Consider the following 27,398-nt stretch of genomic DNA (forward strand, 5'->3'; position numbering starts at 1 on the left):
TAGAACTGGATCAGGCTGTGGGACAGATACTTGCTGATAAAACCAACCACACCAAACCAACTGTAGGAGCCCAGCGACAGCAGCCATCTCTCTAAAGCTAACACGTTTACAAATGAGAAAATAAGAACTTGAAAAATATTCGGAGCGATTCATGTTTCTTTTTTTCCAAAACGTGTATCCTCCAGCACAGATGTTCCCAAAATGCACTCCCAGTAAAATCTAATACCTTTCCAACTATGGCTTCACACACCAGCGATCCCATGAGGCACTGCCCACACAAGGCTTACCTGAACTTCAGTGAGGTGATTACATATTTTGTGTTGTAGTCATCGCAGACACAAAAATAAAGATAAATGACGAGCAGTAGCACCTTGTTTGAATGCATGTCTTTCCAGCTTCCTTTCCCACTTTTCACGTACGAGTTTTCTCAGTCATCTAGCATATACTTTGCTCACCAGGTGGCTGATAAGAAAGTTCCAGCAATCTACGAGCAGCTCCACAGCATCAGTGGGCTAAAGCCTTTTTTCCTCCTTGGAGTGTATTCATAACCAAGCTATCACTTAAAACAGACAGTCTAATGTATGCCAAACTTTTAATAGAGCTTTTACAGATAACAGAAATGAGCTATATGCCTCAACAGGCCCCAGAGAACACATTGATTGTAAAACCTTTTGAATGGAACCAGGTTTCCTTAGATATGATAATGTCTGGCATTTAAACCACTCTTCAGCACTCAGATGCCATTTTTTTTTTCTTCAACATGTTTATATTTTCCCAGCCTTTAAAAAACCCGTCCCTGCTTTGCTAGTACCACAATGCTAAACAAATCAGAACAAGCAAATTTTTGCATGCAGATAAGACCAAAATCACAGTAGAAGACTACAAGGTCAGCTCAACCGCATTGTCACCTGCAGCTGATAATAGTGCCTTGGTCTGTGGGCTGAAATAGTCTGACAGAAAAGCCAACATCTACATCACACCACCTGTCTTAACAAATCCATTCCTCTGGTTAATCACTCCTTTTAATTTCTAAAAATACCACAACGGTATAACAACGTCATTTTCAGTATCAAATTAAAATCTGGGAAGTGGAAATAGCCGTGTGAAATCTGTAGGTGTGCTTACAAGCTAACCTTACAAATAGGATTAAAAAATGTAAGAACAGTAATGAAAAAGGATAATCCCTGACTTGAATTTATTCTTCATATTTCATTGCATTAAACTTCACTTTTCACTAAACAGAGAGCTCATTATTTTTAAAAGAGTTCAGAGGAAGAGTAGGAAGAAAACCATGCAAAAGCGGGCATTGTGTATGTGCATATGTAGTGAAAGGAGTGCTTAGGTCAGGTCCCTTAAAGAATTACCACCCAAGGAGTTGGAGTGAAATAGGTTTAATATAAATTTGTGGAAATGCAACTGCACAAGATCCAATGGCAAGGTTCACACTATTACTTATTACACGGAGTAAAAGCACAGAGATAAATCAAGCTGAAATAAGTCAGAACAGAGTTGGAAACCGTTTACAGAGATCAAAGGTATAAAAGGGTAAAGAAGATCTTCCCATTGAGTCACAAGGTTTAGAGTAGACCCCCTTGTTTTCTAAACTTTCACGGAGTTTAGGTGCAGCTGGACCTATTCCTAGTCTTAGACTTGGACAACGGATTAGATCTAGAGGGGAGAGAGAGAGAAAGTTTGTTCACAATTCAAGATTATTCATAAGATTTTAGCAGCAAATCAATAAAATTTGTTTGAAGTCACAAAAAGTACATAATTAACCTAACTACCTCAAGCCTTCAATATATGTTACAACAAAGGTATACCCACTAAAACTTCGAACTTTGCCCTTGAGTTCAGTAAAATACTCATGTCTTATGCTTCTGCATTCCTCAACAGGCAAAGGGTTAAGCCCCGAGAAGCAGGGGTATCAGCCCAGGCCCCATCACCAATTTTCCACGACAGTCCCTGTAGCATTGCAAACTTAGTGGTTTGTGAGCTCTGAGCGGCGTCCCACTCAGAGGGGGTGCTGGTCACAGCCTGCTGCAGCCCAGGAGAGCTTAAAAGGGTCTAGGACCACCGTTTATAAGGCTGTGAGACAACTGGCTTCAATCATCAGCAAATTTCCATCACAACCGCAACCTAAATTGGTATTTTTCTCTACAATTCTAGGAACAATATATTATTTCACCCGGTTACTGCTCAGGCTGTGATCTGGCAGGCACATTGCAGGGTTGTCAGGGAGTAACTGATAGTTTCCATTCCTCTTCCCCGCTTTGACCAGTCCACAGGAGTTCCAGTACATGCCATTTTCTGCCTTAGCTGAGTAGGAGTTACTTATACAGTCAAGGGATGTGTGACCAGCTAGCTTGTTACTCAAGGTGCCAAGGCCTGGCTGGCAGCTCCTGAGGTCGTAGAACAGCCCAGAAAAGGGGGAGAAGTGCCACCACAACATATATTCACAATCCAGTTTCATCAGATACATGACAAATCAAATTCTCATTCATTAATAGAAAGCACAAGACAAAGGATATTTGCCTTAAATCAAAATATTAACAGAGCCTAAGACTGCTTTTGTCTCTTCTACCCAACAGATGCAAGCATATCCTCAAGAAATTGACACAGGTATGAGAATAAGCTAGTCAGTTCTGTTTCAGGCTTTGCCATTAACTTGCTGCATAGGTTTAAAGATGTGATGTTTATTTCCAGTTGACTCATCTGATGATCATTATTTTTCCTACCTACTGTACTTCAAAAGGTCATTACTACACTTATTTATGTCACCTTTTTTCACTTATTTCAAAAATCTGCCAATGGCACCACTAACAAAACTGGAAGTCTGCTATTCCACAGCAGCGTTCTCAGCTCCTCCCCAAACTAACCGCAGGGAGGAAGCCAAAAAAACCCAACCAACTAACAAACCCTGCAATCTTTACCATTACATAATAATCACATGTCAACATACATTTCCCCAGCTTCACCCAACAATACGAGACTTCCGACAGATTCCCCAAACAGTATATATCTGTGTATTCAACACTGGTCCTTAATCCAGTAAGAATCTGCCATTTACGCGTTACCTAAGTGTCTAGTGGCAGTGAACTAAGGTTTTTTGTATAAAGGAGAATCCAAACATGTTAGGACTAACTTGGTAGAAAGTTTGCAATGTGACTAAACGAGCGTTATTTCACACTTATGCTGCCACCTGGTGGCTGTTCAAAGTATCAGCACGACTCAGTAACCACGCACGGAACGGGCGTTCACTGGGGTCGGGCACTTCACCAACTACTGACCCTGGTATTTTTCTGTCTGGACAGAAAACTCAGCACAGTATTCACACTTTTCACAGAGTGTGGAAGTTTCTTTCTAGATTCTTATACAACTTTACATTGAGGAACTACTTCATTCTACTGAGGGCTGAAGTCTTTGTTAAGAAGATACGTAACATTTACAGAGAGGGCATTCTGTATATAAGGATACGCTGTTAACTAAGGAAATATAAAAGCACGAGACCGACCTTTGGCACTCCTCCAGCACATATTTGCTTTCAAACTGTTAACTGTAGTCATACTGCACTAAAGCCTCTCCATCTTTGTTATTCAGATATGAACAAATGGCATAAAGAAAAACAATCTGCAGACAAATTCTGTTAATAGAGTATCCGGTCTCTGTCCCACCTAGGGTGAAAAAATAGTTCACAGTATTATGTGCTTATTTTCTTGACCTGATTTTATGGTGAGATCAGAGCTACCGATTCTGCAGAATCTATCTTCCAGTTGAAATCTGCACAAAATTATCTTTAACTTAAACCCCACAGTACATGAGTATAACCTTGTCTGGGGCACCAAAGAATAAAAAAAAGTTAGGTCTTCGATCAATTATTCAGAATGTCAGAACTTAAACAGGAAAGTTCTGTTTAAAATTCTGACATTAAATCAACATAATTTAGTTCCAAAAACTGAGTTTCAACTCTTACACACACAGATATTTTTTTCTTATAAAAGGTGTTTAAAAACAGAATCCTATGAAATACCCTCTGAATTTTATGTTTATATTGCAATGAACATTCTATATTTATAATTTGGAGTTTAGAACACCTTCTCAGTCTAATACAGTATTAATTGTGGGTGTATAAGTTAAATACTAAATGACAATCAGCTCTTCTATGAATAGTTCAAGTCCAAATTAAATTTTGGATGTTTCCATTTAAGTTATGTGATGGTGCAACACAATAATTGCTATGCCAAAAAAACCTGCAGGCCAGAAAAAAAAAAAAAAAAAAAAAAAAAAAAAGATGCTTTTTCTATTTCTGCTATTCAAATGTGGTCAGTAGTTTGCAAATCCTCTTCAGGGCAGGGTCACATTTCCCATGTTGAGCTGTTAGTTCAAAATTATTTTCTTTTAAAAAGTTTATATTCATATTAAAAATTTAGCGTAAATTTTAGAGAGTACAAGACCTGTTCATGCTGCATCACCACTTCTCTATGCACACAGTATTTTTTAATTCTCTCACATCACAACTAAAAGGTCACCCCTTAGTATACAAAATGTTATAAAAATAGCTGACCTGCAATTTTCCACTTTTGATGAAAAAATAGGAAAATTTACTAAAGCATAGTTGTATGTTGCCTAGACATCAGTACTTAGGTATCAGTATGCAAATACACAATTCACAAGGAATCAAACTATACAAATCTATATCTGGAATAGAGCCTAAAAAAACAAACCACCTAAAATCGGAAGATATCCCACTGAGAGTTCAGATTGCATTAAAAAAAATGAAAAGCTCATTTAGCATTGGTCTTTTTCAATTATTTATATACTTAACCTTAATATACAGTCTATACTACTCCTCACGGCATTGTAGATATTTACTTTGCCTACCATCAAATGATCACATCCCCAGTTTCCAAATAGCATCTATGTTAAATTTTAGCTCTCATGCACTAATGACTGCCCGGCTCTATTCCTCATGGTACCCACCACCTTCAGAACGGCGACCCAGCTGTTTTGTATTTCTGTTGCTGATTTTCAACATGCCTTTGTCTACTGGTTTTCATTAAATGCAAGTGGACTGCTGCTGTGGTCCTCTGAACTTCCCAGCATCAGGCACACAGACCGAAAGCAAAGGTGCAGGTCACTGAAGGACTCTAGCTAGCAACACAGCTAGAGAGACACGCGCCTTGCCCTTTGTGAAGGAGTAGCTGCTCAGAGTGGGATGCCAGGGCTGTGGTGCTACCGTAAGTGAGCTCCCACCAGAGCCTGTGTCCACACCTGCTGTCCCAACTGTACCACAATCTGCAAATGCAAATGAATAACCATTTTCCTATCGCTCTTCTCTACTCTATTCCTGACCCAAGGGCACAGGAGAGGTTTAGACTGGATATTAGGACAATTTTTTTCACTGAAAGGGTGGTGAAGCATCGGAACAGGCTGCTCAGGAAGGTAGTGGAATCACCATCCGTGGAGATATTTAAAAAAACGTGTCGATGCTGTGCTTAGGGACACGGTTTAGTGGTATACTTGACAGTCCCAGGTTAACAGTTGGACTTCCATGATCTCAGAGGCCTTTTCCAATCTAAGTAATTCTATGATTCTATGATATGATATATGTCAAGCTTGATAACGCAATGCTACCATTGATTTTTAACCACACCTTTTAAATCTCACATTTTTGTGTCTAAAACTTAAATATGAAATGAAAAAATACTGCATATGTAAGTTCTTTAAAAATAGTTATAAATCCTAAAATTTTCATGTATCATTTCATGCAATGGTTGGGTACTTTGCCACTGTTAAGTATCTGGTCATGCTTTCTTGGAAAAATAAAACTGTGTGAGGAATATACACACATACTCTGGTACTCTCAATTTAAAAAGTATATTTCTTTAATTTCATTCATCAAAATCACATTTCACAGAGAAAATTTGCATTGTAATTACATAATTTTAGGACACTGAGACAATACTTATTATTACTCTATTATTAAATAAACCAAGACTATCTCACATAAGATTTTACTTTTTTTAAAAAAAGAACACCACCACACCAATAACTGAAAAACCCACTAATCATCGTCATTGTTGTTTGGATTTTGGTTATTTTTTTTCATTTGGAAACCAAAAATACATCTTCCTTTCCGCACGATTAACACATTTCCTCTGAAATAGAATACATTAAAAAAAGGAATTAATTGTTCAAATTCTTACTACATTGATTCATGCAGGACAACATCAACTACATACAGAGCATGAGATCAGGTGGAATAATTACCTGTTCGTGTTCAGGTTCACTATTATGTTTCTGTCTAAAGTACAATGAAATGTTTGGACCATGACATTTGTTTTTATACTAGCAAGCATCAGTCAGTGTGCATTTTCAATATAACACAAAATTTACAATACCTCCTTTATCTCTGCTTACCAACATTATCTTCCCATTGCCATCCTCGCTCCTTTTGTTTTCTTCTTGGTAAATGTTTTATCTACAGCTTGCGCAATAGCTCTGTAAACATAAGGTAATTTCCCGTTTTGTCTCAAAGCCTAATGAAAACAAAGTGGATTTATGAAAATCATTTAAAAACAAGACTATATTATTTTCACAAGTTAGCATACCAATACAAAGGTGTGATTTTGTCATTTACTTTCCTTGAGTACCGTTATTTTCCTATTATTTGACAATACATTTTCACAGTAGCGTTCTCACTTCCGTATAAAGAGTACTTATGTAACAGTATCACTTAACACATGATACCAGGTCTACTATGCATCCCATAAATTAAAAATACACCAATGCATCTTTCTTCCAGTTTATTGTTCCGTTTCTCCGATTTCACTGAGAACCTAAAAACAACGTTCAAATGACTTACTGACTGAATCTCTAGGTTTTCTTCTATACTTCCGCAGCCTGTGTTTTGCAGTTTTGCAAACTGAAACTGATCTGACTACACCCTACTGTTGTTTGAAAAAAAATCACCATAAACATAGCTAATTAACAAAAAGGATCTGTGGTGTCCCTGAACAATTTTAACACATTGCCTGCATTTATGCCCATTATGCACTATGTAGCACCCACTATTTTCTAAACTCTTTTGTACTTCCCCATTTATTGAGTGGTAGATTACCTAGCCCCTATGTTAATGATAAATATTTATGTATGTTGTTACAGATACTTTTCTTTCACTGTTGCTTTCAGTTGTTTGTAAGAGTTCATTTCTGGAATATCAAACATTTATAAATAGCTGCCGGCTGTAAACAATTACTTTACTAGGAGACAACCACTTTGTCAGAGACATTACAATTTCGACTTCAGACAAGACTTTACTTGATCATTATTAGGAAAAGACAGGTCTCGCAAAGGCAATAATGAATGCTTTCAAATTAATTTTTCTTACTGCTGTTTCCCAGAAGAATCACACATCATTCCCATACTAGTTTAGTTTTAAAAAGACAGAAGGCGTTATATTAAATGCATTCATATAGCTATATAGTTACCTTCAATTTTACACGCATGGATTCTCCATGAGAAGAAATGCTAGCCACTATTGGCAGGGCAAAGTTTTTATAAAAATAAATTAAAACAAATGTCTGTCTGCAGGCTCAACATTCCCACCAACATAATGGGAATATAGACAGCCACATACCTGTCATTACGTAGAGGAACAGAAGTTCCCTTTGGGGAGAGTTTTAAATAAGTTTTTAATAAGTTTTAATAAGTTTTAAATAAGTATCTGCATTTGGTCATATTTCTAACATTACTACAGTGACTTAGCACTTTTAGTAAAGAAAATCACGGGAACGGACAGGGACCCCCCCAACAGCTACTACAGAAAACTGGGTCAGTGACAAAGGACAAAAGCCCTAGCTCTGGTGAGATCCAGCAAGTGTTAACTACGGAAGACTGCTAAGAACGTTAAATTTTTATGGAAGCTGCACTGGCACGCTGCAAACTGCGGCCGGCGTTCCCTGTCACTGCCGGCAGGGCCCCAGGCTTGGTGCAAGGCACAGCGGCGGAAGCACCGGCATCACCACGCTGCAGGAGGGACCGGGACCGGGACCGGGACCGGGACCGGGACCGGGACCGGGACCGGCCGCTGCGAGGGGGCTGAGGGCCCCCCCCGGGCACTGAGGGCCGGAGGGCCCGACGGCTCCACGGCCGCCCGCTCCCCTCAGCCCCGCCGGCCGGAAGTGAGGGGCCGGCCCGCGGCGAGGCACCGCCCCCAGCGCGCGCACGCCCCCCCGGGCATGCGCAGCGGGGAGGGGCAGTGCCGGGGCGCGCCCGCGGCCGCCGCCATGGTGTACATCTCCAACGGTGAGGGGCCGCGGGGGGCGGGCGGGGGGCGCGGGCAGAGCGCTGCCAGAGCAGCCCCGGGCCCGGCGCGCTCCTGCGGCCTGTGGCGGAGCCTGGCGCGCCCCTCCGCAGCTCGGAAGGACTGTGACCGGCCCGGGCGCGTCCTGCGCCTCCGGGGGCGTCACCAGAGGCGCTGGCACCGCGCAGGGCAGCGGGGGCTGCGTGGGACACGGTCCCTGTGCGCGGGGGGTGACCCGGTTGCTACAAGTGTTCTCGTTCCCCCTATGGGATGAAACTCGCTCCCCGCCCCTCCCCCCCCCCCCCCGCCGCCCCCCCGCCCGGCGGGTGTGTTTGTGTGTCACACACGGGCCGGCGCCACGTGCCATCATCGCGGGGTGTTTTGTATCGTGATGTGTTACAGGACAAGTTTTGGATAACCAGAGCCGGGCTCCTTGGCGCTTGTCAACGATAACAGATTTCTTCTGGTCCATAGCAGATTTTGTGGTCCTATTGTAAGTAGAATTAAATCTTTAGGTGAGCTTTATTTTAGATTTACCATAGGCGGAAGGTATGCAGTGCTATCCAGCAATAAAAATGTTAATTTACTTTTTAGCATTCCCTGTCTGCTGTCCCCAAAACATACATGAATGCTTTACTAGGAGTACGTGGCCTTGGTTATTAAGCGCTATAGTATCTATTTAACAAAAAGCATATGAAAATTGATGCTAACTTAATGGCAGTTCAAATGCATTTTCTTACATTTCTTCCATTTAAATACTGCAAAAAGAAAAAGCATATACTTTTGTTAAACAGCTAATTTCTAATACCTGAGGAGAATTTCTACTGGTGACAGTAGATTCTGGCTGTGTAAAAATAACCACACAGCAGTAATCACAGATGTATGGCCCCAGATCAAAGCCAGTTAAGAAACAAACGATGTATTCAGCAGTCCTTCATTATTTTAGTTATAGGTTTAGACTTTATGCATTTCTTGGATATTTACCAGAAAATGAGATTTTAGTTTCAGCCTCACTGTAATTTTGGAATAACTTCAGATTTTATCTTCATATATAGGAGAAAAATTGCCAAGATTTATTAAACAACAGTGATCTTGAGAAGATACACTGTTATTCCTGAACACTGCTTGCTGTTTTTCAGGCCATTTCTTATCTTGCAATCCATATATTCAGAAACTGTATCTAGAAATCAGTTTACCTAACTCCTGTTTTATTTTTCAGTTTCCAGAGTATTATTCAACCAGATTTGAGAAGAAGAGGCTATACGTCTTCCTCCTATTCCGGATACAATGATGGAAGAGGGTATTTTTCATATTCACACTAATTTCTTTTTTCCTATCTTAGCAAAATGACATAATGTATTCAGATTTCAGCTCTGATTTGTATTGAATCAGGTCACGTAAAAAGATTAAGATGTTGTTTATCTGCAGTACTTGGCCTGAAATCATTGATAACACATGGCTTTGGCTACCTGTAATAACAGTACAGGCTAACTCTCACTGAAACTATTTTTCAAACCGGACTAATAGAAAATATTAATTTCAACTAATAAAATATTAGTATTCAACGGTTAGACATCTGTTGAATGTCTTCTTTTGTTAGACCTGCTTATGCTCAGCATTTGATTTACACTTTGTTATAGAGGTATCATTTCTATAAATGCTAGTTACTTGTTTATTTGTTTTTAAGGGTTTGCCTAAATTTTTTGTAGGACTGTGTAAAAGCCTCAGTTAGCTGTGGCTTTCTCTTGTGAGACGAGATTAATTAGCACAGTTTGGATGAGAGAACTTCAGGTGAAAATGGGGTTGAGTTTTTTTTACAGCTTTTCACATGAAACCCAAACAACTTTTTCCAGAGGTTCTAACTTTGTAGTTACTATAATTTAGAGACAGTGTTACTATATTTTTAGTGTAACAATTTAATGCCAGTTGAGTAGATGTTGTTTCCCTTGCTTTCTTTTCAGGCCTCCAGCACATCCTCGCCGGAGGATGGGTCGAATAAATCACTGGGGTGGAGGCCCCAGTCCACCACCAATGGCTGGAGGTGGATGAGGAAGGTAATTCCAAGTCTGCTGTATCCTGCTTTGAGGTTTTGGGTTTTTTTTAAATAACAATAATAATTGAAAGTTAAGGTAGAACAGAATGTTTTGTCCTCCTTTAGTGAAAGTTACCAAAACAGGGAGAGAATCAAAGTGACTAGATACTTTCAGTAAAGGAGAAAAAAAAGGAGGATGCAGGGGTTAAAAGGTTTTGGCTCAGAAGTGGTGAGCCTCTATTTTTAATTGCATAGGAGTGGATATAGAAAGTGTAGCAACGATTTTTGAACACAGCTGATATGTACATTTTTATAACTTCTATTCTTTTTTGGCTGCTAATTTAAAGTCCTGTCCAGATCAGTTGTGAAACACTTTGCGTTTCTAATAGTTATGACACGTGAGGGGTTTTTTGTTTAAAAGTAGATACTTCTGAATAGAAAAGTAGGAAAACTAATTAAGTTTTTAAAAGACTTGTAAAAATCTTTTTTTCCTGTTACAGTGAAATAGCTATGCAAATCTTGAATTCTAGTATAGCATAAAAATCAGAAATGCTTAAAAAGGGGGGCAAAAGCCATTTTAAAAGCCTTGTTCTTTAAATTTCTTACAGTTGCCTGAACTTTAGTTGTTTTATTAATTAGCTTGGCTGGTGGGAGTTTCTTCTAACATTGAATATATGCATAGTATGACTTGATTTACTTTTAAGACTTAAGTAAATATTCCTTCTTCTTCATGAATCATTCCCTATTGCTACCGTAACAAGTTACAAGAAAAAAAAAACACATGCAGGTGGTTAATAACTGTAAATCTTATAGGAAATAGTTTATATTCCAAACCCCACATACATCGGTATTTCAGTTCCCTAGAAAAAGGATAAGCTTCTCCCCGTTATTTTTTTTGTTTTCATTTGGGTTTTTTTTTCTTTTGACTAGACATCAGGCCAGCAAAGGCAGTGGGGAGGGCTTTTGGCCAATAATGGTAATGTGTAACCTGCTTTAGGAATAGAAGTTGCCTTTCACATGTCTCATTTAGTTAAATTAAAAACTGTTTTGTTATAAAATTGTTACTTGCATAATTTTTATCTTGTAGAGAAAGGCCTTGTTGTGTTTCGATGTAATTATTACTTTATTTTTTAGGTAAATGCCTGCTGAAGAGGCAGGCAAAAGCATACACATCTGCAAGATGAAAGGGAAGGAATGTTTAGAGGTGGACCAAATGAGTTTGAATGTTGTGAATGTGTATGTCTAACTGGAAACTGTTCTGTGATATAAGCAGATTAATGAAGTTGTACTGGGAACTCCTTCAAGGATCCAGTGTAACTGAACTACAGTTTTATTAAATACATGTTTACTGTCTAAAGTCTTTGTATAGTTTCTGAACATTTTATTGTAGTTGCAAAGTAATAAGTAAATTATATTTGGCTTGTCACAAGGCTGACTTTCTCATCATTTTTAGAAAAAAAAGTCGTGTGAAGTACAATAAGCCCTTTTCTATGCAAATAAGGAAGAATACATACTTATATTTGACACAGAAGATCCCTCAAGAATCACACTTAAAGTAGTGCTTCCTAATAGGTTTTGTACTTACTCTGTTTTTGTCAGTACTAACATTCTGTACTTTGCTATATTTACATGGTATTAATGATACTCTAACACACTTTTAAAATGCAGTTTACAAATTTTATTTTTTTTTTACATCATTGCCTTTTACAAAATCCCTTCCTTAAGGCCCATAACAGGTTATTTAACATGCCTGTTTTATAAGCATCTCTTGAAACCACTTTCTTTTCCGTTATAAATGTACTCAAATGTATAAAGCCTATCTGCTGTACAGATTTGGGTAAGCCCTTCCTTAAATTAGGCTTTGTTTTTATTACATGAAGAAAAAGGTATTGAACTCAAGTACTGAGTGCTAACACAGAAGAGTTACTTTCAAACAGTTAACTACCATTTAATTTAGTAACTAACTTTAACCTTAAAGTTAACTAATCATGCCATTTGAGGATGGGAGTTTCTTCTTCATTGTTTCTGGATTGTTTGGGGTTTTTTAATCAGTTGGAGAGGGCTGCATCTATCTGAGATAAAATTAGCTGCCAAGAATCCAGATTACATTACCTTCTACGAGGTACCACTGCAAGTTATTTCCTTAAACCTCTCTAACCATCTCTTTATCAGGAAGTTGCAACATTCAACAACGCCCCTCGGTTCACCCAAGCATCTGCCGGCAAAAGCCAGCTCCTCACGGTGACACCGCCCCCTCGGCCGGGCCCGCGCCACGTACCCAGCACGTTACTTCCCGTTAACCTGGGCCTTTGCTCTAGCAAACACCCTCCTCAGCTCCCTCAGGCACCACGTCTGTATCGAGGCAGGCCCAGCCGCAGGCCAGCCCCGCGCAGGAGCCGTGCGGAGGAGGCCATCTGTGCAGTGGTTCTGAGGCCGCCGGCAGGCCGGTGCGGCCCCTTCTCCCGCCCCACCAACGGCTCAGCCGACCTGCCGCGGCGGCGGTGCCCCCCGGCCCTCCGCGCAGCGCCGCTCGCCCCCTCCGTGCCGCGGCCGGGGCAGTTCCCTGGGGCAGCCGCTGCCCCCCCCGCAGCCCCCGGCCAAGCCCTCGCCATACCTGCCCGAGGGGCGGGGCTGCGCGCGAGCCACCCACTTCCTGTCCGCCACTTCCGGTCCGTTCAGCCGCGGCTTCCGGGCGGCGCCGGCCCGGCGGGGAGCATGACCCAGGCGGAGAAGGGCGAGGCGGAGAACGGGAAGGACAAGGAGCGCGACCGGGAGCGCGAGCAGCGCGGCGTCAAGCGGCCCATCGTCCCCGCCGCCGTGCCTGAGTCCCTGCAGGAGGTGAGTCCCAGCCGGCGGGGGGGGCGGGGCCGCGGCTCCTCAAGGAGCCGCTCCCTCCGGCCGCGCTGGGGCGGGCCGGGCCGGCCCTTTTAAAGGCCTGGGCGCGGGGAGGGGCCGCGGGGCCGCTACTCACTGCCCCGCGCCTTGCGGTGCTTTCAGCAAATACAGAGCAACTTCATCGTGGTGATACACCCCGGCTCGACGACCCTGCGGCTCGGCAGGGCCACGGACACGCTGCCCGTGGGCATCCCGCACGTCATCGCGCGGCGGCACAAGCAGCCGGGACAGGCGGCCTACTGGGACAGCTGGCTCCTGCGCGACGGCCTCAACGTAAGCCGAGCCGCTCACCGTGCCGCAGCGGGTTTTAATTACCTATTTCTGCTGCGTTCTTGCTCGTGTAACGTCTGTATTTCCCAGAGAAGAATACGTCTCGCGGCAAAACGTTTTCCTTTTCCATGTGCTGGAGGTGCCGCCTTACTCAAGTCAGTAATTTGCCCCAGGCTACCCTTGCATTTTGTCCGATTTGTTCGAAGTAAACTAAATTTAATGAATTGATAGGTGGAGGGTTTGTACATCCTGCCTCCTCTGCTCTGTGGTCTGATATCACGCACAGTATTTCTGATTATAGAATGCCACTGTGGCACTAGAATTGGACTGCTTCATTCGTAAATGCATTGGGTACAAGTTGGTTTGTAACTTGGGTAACATAGCAAGTAATTCTAGTCCAGCATGCTCAATAAATATACATAGTGATCTGATTCATAATTTGTATCTGTACAAAAAATTGTTGATCAAATTAATGCCTCCGATATTAAACCTCACCTTTAAATAAGTGATATCTTTTTCAACAGTTTTGCTCCTACTTAGTATTTCTGAAGGTAAGGAGGTAATGTTCAGAGCTCATCACTCTGGAGATGAAGTCCAGCAGCCATTGAAATCAGTTAAAAGATTCAAGTTGACTTAGACAAATAGGTATTCAGAATGCTAATATAAAAGAGTTTCTTTTAAAATAAGCGTGTGTTGGTTTTACATTGTACAAACCTCTGTCCTTTCCACAGTCTATCAACTACAGTAATTATTTCATTGTTAATAATAGTTTCAGTATTACAAATAGACAGGCATGTAGCTGGAAAGTATTTACATTGCGTATTTGTGGGTTTTATTTAGAAACCTGAAAGTACCGAGCAGAGACAAAATGGCCTTAAAATGGTGGACCAAGCGATATGGTCCAAAAAGATGTCAAATGGTGCAAGGCGAATACCAGTGTCACCTGATCAGGTAACTCATTCTTAAGATTTTTATTAAATTCTTCATTCATATAGTCATTTGGCGTGATGCTATGTTGTAGTGGAGAAGAACAGATAGTCTCTTTATGGAAAATACAGGTAGTGCTATTGCATGACCTAACTGAAGATCTGAGAAAATGAAGATTTAAAATGGTTCTTTGAGGGCTGGGGTCAGTTGGGGGTGTGTTTGTTTTTTCTTTCATGTATAAAAAGTGACTGGTAAAATATTTATCAATAGTATTTGTTTCAATTGCATTTCAGGCCAGGTCATACAACAGACAGATGCGGCCAGCTATTTTGGATCACAGCTCTGGGACCAAGTGGACAAACACTTCAAATCATCCTGAATTTTTGGTAGGAGAAGAGGTAAGATTCATTTTCCTACTGAAATGAGGCTTTGTATTACATTTTAATGAGGCTATGTTATATTTAGCAGTTTGCTATATATTAGGATGTATTGAAAGACATGTGAATTTAGTCAAGCAATATGTAAGAAGCTTTACTGTGGACTAACTGAATATTTATTATCATTCAGCAAGACCAGACAGTTTCCCTCATCTGCCTAACAAGTATCCTGGATCCTTTGCTGCTATAAATCAGTGTTTCTGAAGGGACTAGGTGAGAACTTTGCCCATAATTCATAAAAAAAAAAAAGGCAAAAAACTGATAAAAGGATCAGCATGTGGAATTACTGCTGGGTAATTAGGTATTCATGAGTTTCAAAGAGTCTTTAAATTATTTTAGTTACTAATTTGAAATAATGGAAAAATATACCGTTCTGTTCAGTAGATGTCCATCTGTGGATATGAAAATTCAAAGAATTTAATCCACTTATTTAATGTCTTCTTTATTTTAACATGTATAATCAAGCCCTGTTAAAAAGAAATTCCCCATATTGCTGACACATCAGTCCGGGTGCTGCTGTATGTCTAGGATCTGCTTCTGAAATCTTTTTCTGGTATTTTTTGCTAATCTTTTGGGAAAAACTGCATAGAACATTGTCTCTTGTTTTCAGGCACTGTATGTTAATCCACTAGATTCTTATAATATACATTGGCCTATTAGAAGAGGGCAGTTGAATCTCCATACAGGACCTGGTGGCTCCCTCACTGCAGTATTAGCAGACCTTGAAGTTATATGGTCACATGCAATACAAAAATATCTGGAAATACCGTTGAAAGACCTAAAGGTGAGCTGTGAACACATTAATGTGGCCTGCATCCCCTTCTGTAAATGTTACTCTGAAAGCGAAGCAACCTGCTGTTATTGGTAGCCTCTTACTAGTGGCTTTCTTAACAAAGAAATTCTTTCTGCTGGTGAGCATCATTCCTGACCTCATTTGGATTTTTTTCTGTGTCTTTAAGACAAACATTGTTAATAGAACTTTTAACAAGGCGGTTTGGAAATCCCATTATAGAAATTCTACAGTTTTAGTCTGTTTGGTCGGGGGGTGTTGTTGACTAAAGGAGGCAACGAGGAAAGGTTCCCTAATACTTGCATAATTTCTTGTCCTTGTTGAGTAGGTGTTTTTCTCATGTCTGATGTACTTTTAAACACTTTGGTAGCCTATAAATTCTTAACTTGGTTTTTTTTTTGTTAACTTTTTTTTGTAATCATTTTTAAAGGATTAGAAACCTTCCCCCTTTTGATAATTTTGCTTCTTTTAATAACTTGTATATTGTGCTTTCTTCCTTAGCATCAGGTATTCAAGAATGTAGAGAAACTTAGTTTGAGAGCTGACTTTAATTTACTGTTCTTATCTTCAGTACTACAGATGCATTTTACTAATTCCAGACATCTATAATAAACAACACGTGAAGGAACTGGTAAATATGATCCTAATGAAGATGGGCTTCTCAGGTAAAACCATACATAAGTAAGCACTTAATGATCAATAGTGTAAAGATTTGTATAAAATCCCAGTTTGGCTGGAACTAGCACCTTTCAATCTTCTGCTGTCTGGTGACTGTTACCTCTTTTAATGGGGCAGAAGGGTGGGCTAGCACTGAAACAAGTTTCTTGGTTTGCTATCATGTATTCCAACCATGAGCTTCTCCCTTCAGCTGAGATAAAAGTAGTATCAGTGACTTTTCAAGTATTTCTGAAGTGGACAACGTTAACTCTGTTACAGAGTATTAAGATTCTTAGACTTCAAAACGAAAGTATGTGATGTCAGATGCTGCTACTGTCTTTACAGAATGACATAATAGGAGTTTTCAGAGTTGGTTTAAGCGCATGCACTAAAGATAGAAGAGTAATAAAGTGAATTAAAAAAAAAAACCCAAGTAATTGTTAGCTGCTTCTGCATATTTGTTTTTAGACTGCAAAGCCCTCTGATGAAAAAAGCAACACAGTTTCTTTTCAGTTAAACTGCTGGAAGTTTCTAGCTGCTCTTCTGGACTGAACTGCTGTAGTCTTTAAGCATCTTTCTCTGATTTCACATTTAGAGAAAACACGGAAAGTCATTAAGGAAGGCACAGTAACCCAACCATACTTAATGTGAAATACATCAGAGTAGTGGTGCTCCAGTACTACGCAGGTTTAAGTACAGGTTTGCGATACAAATGCAAAGGTACTCTTTTACAGAGTTAAAGTTGGACTGAAAGGAAAGCAGAGGGTGAAAGTGGACCTTGTTTTATAACTACTTAAAAAGCATATCTAAAATGCTAGTGGTAATAATACTTGATTAAAACTAGGAAAAAATTAGGAAGACACTTCATGTGCATCTGATAATGAAGACCCTGCAATACCGGTTAAAATAATAAAGTCTTGAGGCAGTGTCTTTAATCTTGCAAAAAATAAGAACATTTGAATACAGGCATCCACTGTACTCTTAGCTTTTCTCAGGACTTTTAAGGGCTTACATAACAAAAAATCTGGAAGTATCCCCACCCCATCTTTGCTAAATATACAGATTTTCAGTGCAGATTCAGCTATTAGTAGATTCTACAAGACATTAAGATGGCCTTTAAAAGTCACCAACACAGCTCTGGAGCTTGGCATAAATTGGATATAATTTTTTCTCATATTGCTAGGAATTGTTGTACACCAAGAGTCTGTCTGCGCTACCTTTGGAAGCGGGTTAAGCAGTGCATGTATAGTAGATGTGGGAGATCAGAAGACAAGTGTTTGCTGTGTAGAAGATGGTGTTTCCCATCGCAACACCAGGTATCTTTTAGTACGCAGAATTATTATAAGCACGTATTTAGTTACTTACCAAAGACTTGGCTTTAAAAATGAGACAAATGTTCTATAAATACAGGGTTTTCTTTCTGTGAGCCATCTAACAGGGTCATAGTGTTACAATATGAACCTTAAAGAATTCTCTCTGTCTTCAAAAGAAGAAAACAGGCACAACTGATACTGTGCTCTGGAAACTACATGGAAGTCATGATTGCAGCACATCTAAAATGTTCCTTGTACTCCTGTGCATGCTACTGTAGAAGGCCAGTATGTCAGCAAATAAATAAAATAATCTTTTTCTTCTCTGTGCATTAGGCTGTGCCTTGCATATGGAGGATCTGATGTGTCAAGGTGTTTTTATTGGCTTATGCAACGAGCAGGATTCCCATATAGAGACTGTCAGTTAACTAATAAGCTGGATTGCCTGCTGCTTCAGCACCTAAAGGAAACATTTTGTCATCTAGACCAGGTGAGAATGGGAAAATAGTGTATTCTCCAAGTAATTTTCTTTTCTCTTTACAGAATGCTACTCTGGGTAACCTTTTTGAGAGTCTACAATTGCTTGTAAATGGAATAAAATGTAATATTTTACTCAATAGAATACTGGCAAAAGTTTGAAAAGCTTTAGACTTGAAGTATTTGTAACTTGTTTTGTTTTTCTTCTAGTCGAAAGGAATCCCAACTCTTAGAAAGGCAGTTTCTTTACTCTTATTACTGAAAGAAGCACATAGTAGCTGCATATTTGCTGGTTTTCAACTTCAGTTTTGTAAGATCTGCCACCAGGTCTCTCCTTTCTGCACAAACTCTCATTTTAGAGGCTTAGGCATGTAGAGAGCTGTCATACTACAGGGAAAAGACAAAAAAAAAAAAAGAAAGAATAGCTAAATGAAATTCATAGTCTGAAGAGTTTTGTTACTTTGTTTCCTACAGTTCAAATACATTACACAGCTTGATAGATATAAAAGATAGTTTTGGGGCGTGCGTTTGTTTTTTTACTTTAGGATATTTCTGGATTGCAAGATCATGAGTTCCAGATTCGGCATCCGGATTCTCCAGCTCTGTTATACCAGTTCCGATTAGGGGATGAAAAATTACAGGTGATTTGTTTTAAAATTACAAGAATTATATTCAGCATTCAGGCTCAGCACCTCACCTTGTACTGGCCCAGTGCTACTAAGCCCACATGATTTATTGATTGTTCTTAACATATGTTTGTTTACAGTTCTAAAATTAATTACTGTAGGTATGAGTGGGCTTAATGCAGCACTAGTGGATGCACAAGACTTCCTAACTAGCTTTAGCCAGAATGGTTGTAGTTTCCACTCTACTATGATATATATCATTCAAGTGCAAAGAATGAATACTAATTTTGTAAATTTTTCAGCTCACTATTGAATTTTCTAAATTTGTAACAAACTGCATTTGAGTATTTATTTATATTTTATTTATTTATGCTAGAATCTGTAAAGAAACTTATGTATACAATTGTATTTGGGGGTTATTACACAAAACTGAAGACACATTAGCTTTTTACAAAACTGTTTGGAAAAAACTGTATATTTAATATTGAATTGTGAGAAAAATAGAACAAGGTTTTTCTTTTTTTATAGTAAATGCCAAAAAAAGAAAAACTATGTAGGAAAGCCATGCCAAATCTCTCATTCTTCAGGCTCCAATGGCTCTGTTTTATCCAGCAACTTTTGGAATTGTTGGACAAAAAATGACAACTTTGCAACACAGGTCACAAGGTGACCCTGAGGATCCTCATGATGAACACTATCTGCTAGCCACACAAAGTAAGCAGGAGCAGGTGTGTGAATTCTCATTTTATTTTTCATTGAGATTATTTAATTTGGGAATAAAATCAGGACTCATTATCTCATCTCGGAAACCAAAGTTTGTTACCTTTGCATTAAGGAATACAGTAGGGAATTATGGATGTCTAGACAAGTCTTTAATTAAAACTGTGTATTTTCAGAGTCTAAGAGGGCTTCAAAGTAAACCTCTTGCTTTGAAAGTGGGGATTAAAATGAAAATTATATGAGATAATAATGCATGCTTAACCTTTCTCTGCAAAAAGGTGACGGGAAGTACAATGGTGCTTAGTTAAGTCTTTGTATTGTTCTCTAACCTACCGAAGACCTTCTTGCATTTTTCATAATTCAACTTGTTTTCTCAATTTCAAGTCTGCAAAAGCTACAGCTGATAAAAAATCTATGTCTAAGCCTGGTGCATTTGAGGGAGACTTGAGAGGCCAAGCCTCAGACATTTCAGAGAGGATCTACCCACAAGAAGTGGAACTGGGATCTTCCCAGAGTGATTGTGTGATATCTGGAAATGATTCAGAGGAACCTCTAACTGCACACATGTCCAGGAAAACAGCTATTTCTCAGTTTGAAGGCAAAGCCTTGGGCCTTGACAAAGCCATTCTTCATAGTATTGACTGCTGTGGTAAGAGTTACATTTGTACAATTCTGTAAAATATGCATGTCAGCGTGGATTTATGGTAACTCCTGTATTTTACCAAAGAAAGATGTATGTCCCCAAGTTTTATCATCTTTCAAGTAGCAATACTGTTCTTTATACTTGCATCTTTGTTGAAGTAGACTTTTTGAATCTCCAAGGAATAGAAAGAATTTTAAAAGCAAACACTTAACTGCTTTCTGTCTGGTTTGACTTGCACTAAATTCTTTGTAATACAAACACAGGCCATATTAACTTTAAAACACATATATTTCTATATATCCTTTCATTCCAGCATCTGATGATACAAAAAAGAAGATGTACAGCTCCATCTTAGTGGTGGGAGGAGGCCTTATGTTTCATAAAGCTCAAGAGTTTCTTCAACACCGTATTCTCAACAAAATGCCACCTTCTTTCAGAAGAGTTGTTGAAAATGTTGAAGTCATCACAAGACCTAAGGTATACTGTTAACTAATAGCTAAATAGTTAATAAACTATGATTAGTTGAAATCTTTGACAGATTAAAAACATTCTTTCAAAACCACAGATTAGTTGAATATCTGAGGAGATTTAAGAGAGCTTACATAGCACTCTCCAATTACAGGCAGGAAGTTAGAGGTATAGTAAGAGTGTTACCAGTATTGATCACTGAAATGTTTAAGAGCTAGAGGCCATATTCTTGAAAAGCAGTTAGTACTGGCCCATGAAGTTAACCTGTCTGCTTAGCAAGAAAATGTTAGGGCTTTTTTGTTATTATTAAGATAAAAGAAAGTATAGCATTAAAAGAGAAATTGTCATTTGGCATTAATCAAGAAAAACTTGTAAAAACAAAACGTGAGTATGTTTTAGAGCCTCCGTTGCTGAAGGCAGGATTTTCATGACATGTCTAGGGGGCATCTTAAAAAAAATGACTTCTCAAAACATCTTACATATTCTTTCCATATTTTTGTCTCACTGTTTTTTCCTGAATAATTTTGAAAAACTTTTTTTCTCCTCCCCTCCACCACAAGATTCTAAGTGGTGAATACTATTAGAAAAATTAGGATACAGCTTCTGAGAACTATGCAAAATGAGACCAGTGATGATTATGTGTTTTGAATTTAGGATATGGATCCCCGCTTAATTGCATGGAAAGGAGGTGCAGTTTTAGCCTGTCTTGATACAACTCAGGAGCTATGGATATATCAGCGAGAATGGCAGCGGTTTGGTGTCAGAATGTTACGAGAGCGAGCTGCATTTGTATGGTAACAGTTAAGTTTACAGTGGAACCTGCTTAACTGAGGATTCCTTTCCCCAAATGCCCCTTTTTTTCCAGTGCAGATATATTGATCTTCTGCTGATAGATATTTTTTTATTTTATTAAAATTAACTTCAACTAAGATATTGCCAAGCGTTGCAAAACAAATCTTAGTGAATGCACATCACCTCAGCATTGCTGTACTTCATCTTTTGAATGGTATGCATTGAATTCTGTGTACAAAGGATCACAGTCATCTCCAAATCAACTACATATGTATTATACAGGTTATGAATATTAAAATTCACAATGTGAGCTTTTGAGATATAAAATATTGATATGGCAGATGTTAAGCCAAGATTCATTCCAGATACATGTGCACAGAAGCAATAGCTGAAGAGTGCAGGCTGTGGGTTTAATGCCTTATTCTGATTCCTACTATAATGTTACCAGGAGATGAAATTATTTTATAAGTGATCATTATGGAAAAAGTGAAATGGAGAACAAAACTAGAGTCGTTGTTGGTATTTTGCTTATATAATAAATTATTCAGTGGAAAGACTTAAGAATTCAGAAGTGAAGTATTTTTTCTTGGCTGTTTTCATGATCAGAAGCTCTTCCTCGCTTCTCATTATCCATTGTAGTTATCCAATGTAATTACCTCAAAGAACTAGATGCGTTTCTATATAGCCAGTACCAACCTAAATCATGTGGTACAGGTACATGGACTTCTGCTCCCAACAAATCATCCTTGGTTACAGAAGTGTTATTTGTTGGGGGTTTTATTCTGTAATGAAGACTCCTGTCACCCTCAAATCCATATCTGCAATTACAATCTAGATTAAACCTATTCAACCACATCTAACAGTATAATAAATAGCAAAGATAATGAATGTAGTTTCTACAAGGCACACAGGGAAGAACTGACTTCCTTTTAATCTGCTCTCATTAGAAGTTCTAAAGAGAAAGGATATTTCCATCTAAATTAGGCTGTAATCTTAGCTGAAAGTATTTTACTGCAGGCTGTGGTTACATTCTTGTATTTTATTTAAGACTAGGAGCTTTGGGCTCATTTATTGAAGACGGCATATAATACTTCAAATTGTAGTCCAACAAGTTTAGATATCATTGCTGGATTTGTTTTTTGCGGGGAGAAGGGGGCATATCTCTTCAATAAAAGGGTCCAGAATTCCTGTTCTAGAATAAATGTATTCTTTTAAAAGTCACATGATTGTGATACAGGAAAAAAAGTACATATGTACAAAGATCTTGTTTGGATTTGTTGATCTACAAATGGTTCTCCACAGCAAACATTTCACAGCTTCACGTCAGTGGGTGCTGACACTTGGACACACTGAAGGGTGAGAAACTACTCCATTTTAAAAGCTACATTGTTCTTACAACACCATATCAAGCACACTGTAACTCAGCAACGTAACAGCATCACAAAACCAGCCTTTAAGTCATATTGCAAAACCTGTGCTGCTTAACTGCATATGAGGCTCCCATCAGTTAACTTCACAAACTCCACACAGAGGAGGGCAGTACTTCTAAGTTACTTGGTGAACTGTGTTCTAGTATTTACACAACCAGTTACTTCTCACTGATAGTTTTATTTGAGCACAAATTTCTTTATGTAAGTCACTTCTTAGTTTATCACAACTTAGAAAGGTTTTGTTCAGGATTTCTTTCGAAATAAGTAAGCTTGTATTAAATATGGCCCAGTAGCTATAATGCCCTACTTGTGTTCAGCTATTGGTACTATTGTACTCAGTTTTGTAAGACCAGTTTCAATATCCAGACACCTGTTGATTTCCTATTCCTTGCCATAATTCCATGCATCTCATTGCATGGAACAGAAAGGCCTCTGCAGAAGTTCTCAATGTCCTTTGTAAGACAGGTATTCTGGGTAGAAGTTCAGAGTGCTTGGTAAAGTGTCTTCTGAACCTAATTCATTGAATGAAAAATGATATATTTGTGTACAGAGGCCTGATCTGTCATGTCACTGCAGAAGTAGTTAACTGCAAGAGTGAACATGTTTTCCATGTGTCCTGGTTTCAGCTGGGATGGAGTTAATTTTGTTCTTAGCAGCTGGTACAGTGCTGGTTTGGATTTAGTATGAGAATAATGTTGGTAACACACTGATGTTTTAGTTGTTGCTAAGTAGTGCTTACTCTAAGTCAAGGATTTCTCAGTTTCCCGTGCTCTGCCAGCGAGCAGGTGCACCAGAAGCCGGCAGGGAGCAGAGCCAGGGCAGCTGACCTGAACAAGCCAAAGTAATATTCCATACCATAGAACATCATGCTGGGCATATAAACTGGGGGAGTTGGCTGGGGACCACTGATCACTGCTCAAGGAGTGGCTGGGCATTGGTCAGCAGGTGGTGAGCAATTGTATCGTGCATCACTTGTCTGCCTTGGGTTTTATTCCTCCCTCTCTCCCTTCCTCCCCTTTCCATTACAATTGTTATTATTACTATTATTACTGGTATTCTATTTTACTTAATTTCAATTATTAAACTGTTCTTATCTCAAACCACGAGTTATACCTTTTTCCAATTCTCCTCCCCTATGTTAGATTCATTAGAGCACATCTTCAGTTTAATTTCATCTGAGAGAGTCAAGGCTGCACTCCTCAACCACCCTGCAATATGAACCAAACCACAGTGAGGCCAGTGAGCAATTCCTTTCAAAGGTGCGGTACTGATTTAAACTAAAACATTAATGTAGCCACATCTGGAGTTTCCTAAACAAAATTGAGAGGGGTCCTATTACAATAATACCTAAAAAGTAGTCTCTTTCACGTGATCTTACCTAAAAGGATGCTTGCAGCAAAACACAAAGAGCAAGAACTAAAGTTCAAAAAGGTGAGAACTCTTACCTCAGTCTGTGAGGATGCAAGGTACTGCAGCAATTAATACATAATATCACAAGTAGAGCAGCAAGAAGAAAACACAAATCTTCCAACTGAATTGATTGTGAGGATCTCTAAAAGAAAAAGAGCAATCACTTTACAACAAGTCTTGCACAACTGAAAAAGCTGTCTTCAGTTAATGAATTATTGAAATGAGCATTTCCAATGTCTGTATGTGGAAGAGAAATTGGGCTAAAACGTAATGCAAAATGCATAATAACCACATTGAGAACTACAGAGCTGTTGACTAATTTACTTGTCTTCCCTACTCTGAAAGAAACCAGATATATCAGTCTGAACCTGCTCCTTCCAAGTTCCTCCCATGTTTCTGGAATGCACCTCCTCCTGCAGCCTGACATCTCATCAGTTCTCTCTTCCCTTTTGTTTAGAGTTTTACCATGAGCAATAGTTACAAAATAACTAACTCCTGAACTGCAGCATTACTGTATACTAAGCATAAAAATTCAACTTTTAAGAGAAGGAAGACGAAAGGGAAAATTTGCCAAGGCCAGTGTACATAAAGTCATTAAGACCAAAGTCATCTGCTTCTTAACAGCATTTTGACACTCAAATATCTGTATAACATTTATTTTCCAGGAATTTTGCAAACATACAGGGGGAAATTTGCTGAATATACATGATACATGTATATGGTAAAAGCATCTAGCCCATTAAACCTTCAACAGTAGTACTTTGTGTTAATGACACATCTGCATGCTCAAATCTGCAAGGAATTTGTTTCATCCACTGAAGGTTCATGTCATACTGCACCAACCAGTACCTAGACTAAATTCATCATCTCAGAGAAGCCAAGAAAATTTTTCAATGCCATATTCACGGATTAAACTGTGGTATTATCTAAATTAACCTATACAGAATTCTCTAAATTCCCATTTTAAGGCTACAAGTATGATATAGGGAAAGATTCAGAAGTAGGTCCTAGACCCTATTCAATATTCAGGCAAAGACTACATTGCAAAATGCTTTTCACAAATGAAAATGAAAGTCATTTTTTCCCCTTCAGTATGATGTCTGTATACGTAGATAGAACTTACCCATTTCAATAGAGCTTTTGCTGTATTTCATTATCTTTACAGCCTGTGAATTTACATGGATATTTAAAATTTTAGCAAATGTATGATCTGTGTGCATTTTCACTAAAGTAAATTAAAATAGGCATAAATTAATCCCCAAGTACAATATATTTTAGAAAGAAAATTCAAATTAGGCACTAGCTTATTTAGCTCCTGCTCTATGAAGAGTGTTTTTGTCTTATTTTCTAACACCATCCTTACTTTCACCACCACCTCCTCAAACACAGGCATACACTCAACACAAAACACTCCACTAGCTGCTTAAAACATGTTCGTGATTAGTAGGCATTAAGTAAAAAAATCCTAGTCGTTTTTCACATGGCAACAAATGCTTCTTTACCAGTGATTACCTTACTGCAGATTAAAAGAAACAAAAAGTCCTGTTTATCAGGCTGCTCTGCTTATTATCTCAGCTTTGATGACTGTGTGTCTATAGGGTGCTAGACAGATTTGAAAAGATATTGAAAACCCCATTTCTGAAAATCTGTGCAATAACCTGGATTAAAAAAAAATAGTATCATTTAGCAGAGAGTGCTTGATAAATTACCTGGTGCAGTTAGCAAAAAGAATTTTGATAGAAAATCTTTTATATTTGTTGGGAGTAGATTTATAAGCATGAATGAGATATTTTCTTTCAGTTCTACAGGGAATCCAATATAATGGATCTGCCACTAAACTAAAAACGAAGAAAAGTTCAATTCAAGGTTTTAATACAAAGAGAGATATATATACAATCCTGATGGGACCAGATTTAACAGAGGAGAATTTATATAGATGAGTAACTGCTAACAGTTACTTTGAAAGTGCACTTAGAAAGGACAAAAATAGATTTTTAGGAAAAGAGAAATCCATATTCAGAGACAGGAACAAGATACCAAATGTCAGTTTCCTTATTATGTGTATGCACATCTATAGCTTGCAGCCTATATGAAATAATTAACATTTTAGCCCACAGTGAAGGACGGTTGTCTGCCATCACATCCTCTGTCCCAGTTAATCCAGTAACAGATCATGTATTTCTGGCTTGTGTTACCCTGGCTCTAAGAACATTTGAGAACAGGAGAGATGAAGTTATGGAAAAGAAACAAGCTAATTCTCCGATAGATTTGTTCTCAAGTCTCCCAAAACACAGGGCTCAAATCCCTCTTTCATTAAACATCTGAAGGAAGTATAAAACTACTATTTTTTTCTTTCTCAGGTCCCTCTTTACTAACTTCAGCAGAGGGGAAATTTTTACTCCATACTTTTAAATGTCACTTCTGTATTCTCCACCTTTTTCTTCCCAAACTAAAAGAAGTGAAGAAACCAACTACTCAAAAATATTCTTACTCTTTGATTACTGAGTGCAGTTTGTCTTTGAAACTTTTCAGTGTATTTGATGCAATTATACAGAAAACATTCAACAATTCCTTTGCAGGTTACACAAATCTTTGTGGCTGTCAGGTCTTTGATGCTGGCTAGAAGGAAAGATGACATTTGCTGATCAATAGAAAATAAAAGTTGTTTCACCTCATAGAGTATTAAACACTGAAAGTTTCTGTGACAATTTCTCTGAATAAAATTTAGCCATTTTTAAATTTGCCATGAACTTGATCCTTTGGCCTGTTTACAGAACACCAGGGACTGTAATACCTTTCTCAGTTTCTTTTATCCAGTTTGTGCCATGCTCGTCACTCTAAAGCAAAAAACTTCCATGTTATTAAAGCTCAAAACATCTGAGTAATACTCTCTGCTTTTCTGCCCTCCACTCAGAGGTACACTTTCATTGTGTCTTTGAACCCGTGTCCGTCCTTGCAGCTCTAAAAGTGGTTTTTAATCTTTTCATTGCCGACCTTAAAAAAGCCACCGAAGGCAGAAAATCCCGTATACAGTATCTCACATTCTAACAAGTGTGGTTCCAGATCTGGGAACCAGAATTCATAATTCTGCTGGGGAAGAGGGGACTCTAAAATTTTATAGAATATTATAATTTCTCACTCCTTACATGTCCACAGGCTATAAAGCTACCTTTATGTCCCCTGCACTCCACAAGTAACACCTACCTTATCTT

At 38.8% G+C, this 27,398-nt stretch overlaps 2 protein-coding genes and 1 long non-coding RNA gene across 8 annotated transcripts in view; 2 read left to right on the forward strand and 1 right to left on the reverse strand.

The window, feature by feature from the left end:
* Nucleotides 1-1,378: 1,378 nt before the first annotated feature.
* Nucleotides 1,379-27,398, reverse strand: part of LOC121087016 — a 34,964-nt gene continuing 8,944 nt past the window's right edge. For 3 of the 4 annotated variants that reach the window (XR_005827496.1, XR_005827497.1, XR_005827499.1), the window contains exons 2-5: nt 24,222-24,328; nt 6,418-6,536; nt 2,194-5,292; nt 1,379-1,668 (exon numbers count right to left, since the gene is read on the reverse strand). This is a non-coding gene — a long non-coding RNA (uncharacterized LOC121087016). The remainder of the gene's footprint in view (nt 1,669-2,193; nt 5,293-6,417; nt 6,537-24,221; nt 24,329-27,398) is intronic. The other variant, XR_005827498.1, reaches the window with a different exon arrangement.
* SELENOK (selenoprotein K) lies at nt 8,200-11,760 on the forward strand. 2 transcript variants are annotated; one of them, XM_040591597.1, is made up of 5 exons: nt 8,200-8,304; nt 8,705-8,795; nt 9,522-9,602; nt 10,264-10,356; nt 11,469-11,760. In XM_040591597.1, the coding sequence occupies exons 1-4, from the start codon at nt 8,238-8,240 to the stop codon at nt 10,349-10,351; spliced, it is 327 nt and encodes a 108-aa protein (XP_040447531.1). In that variant the 5' UTR covers nt 8,200-8,237; the 3' UTR covers nt 10,352-10,356; nt 11,469-11,760. The 2 variants fall into 2 exon arrangements, with proteins under 2 accessions (XP_040447531.1, XP_040447529.1); XM_040591595.1 differs by lacking the exon at nt 11,469-11,760 and having other exon boundaries at nt 10,264-10,360.
* ACTR8 (actin related protein 8) lies at nt 12,978-21,902 on the forward strand. Of its 2 annotated transcripts, XM_040591592.1 has the most exons (13): nt 12,978-13,172; nt 13,332-13,502; nt 14,340-14,450; nt 14,720-14,824; nt 15,474-15,647; nt 16,225-16,318; nt 17,494-17,626; nt 17,957-18,110; nt 18,643-18,738; nt 19,311-19,451; nt 19,828-20,092; nt 20,400-20,563; nt 21,209-21,902. In XM_040591592.1, exons 1-13 carry the CDS (start codon nt 13,050-13,052, stop codon nt 21,350-21,352), a joined length of 1,875 nt encoding a protein of 624 aa, XP_040447526.1. In that variant the 5' UTR covers nt 12,978-13,049; the 3' UTR covers nt 21,353-21,902. The 2 variants fall into 2 exon arrangements, with proteins under 2 accessions (XP_040447526.1, XP_040447527.1); XM_040591593.1 differs by lacking the exons at nt 12,978-13,172; nt 13,332-13,502 and adding an exon at nt 13,512-13,654.

This window comes from Falco naumanni, chromosome 4 (genome assembly GCF_017639655.2).
Source record: "Falco naumanni isolate bFalNau1 chromosome 4, bFalNau1.pat, whole genome shotgun sequence".
In the NCBI taxonomy this organism is placed as follows: domain Eukaryota; kingdom Metazoa; phylum Chordata; class Aves; order Falconiformes; family Falconidae; genus Falco; species Falco naumanni.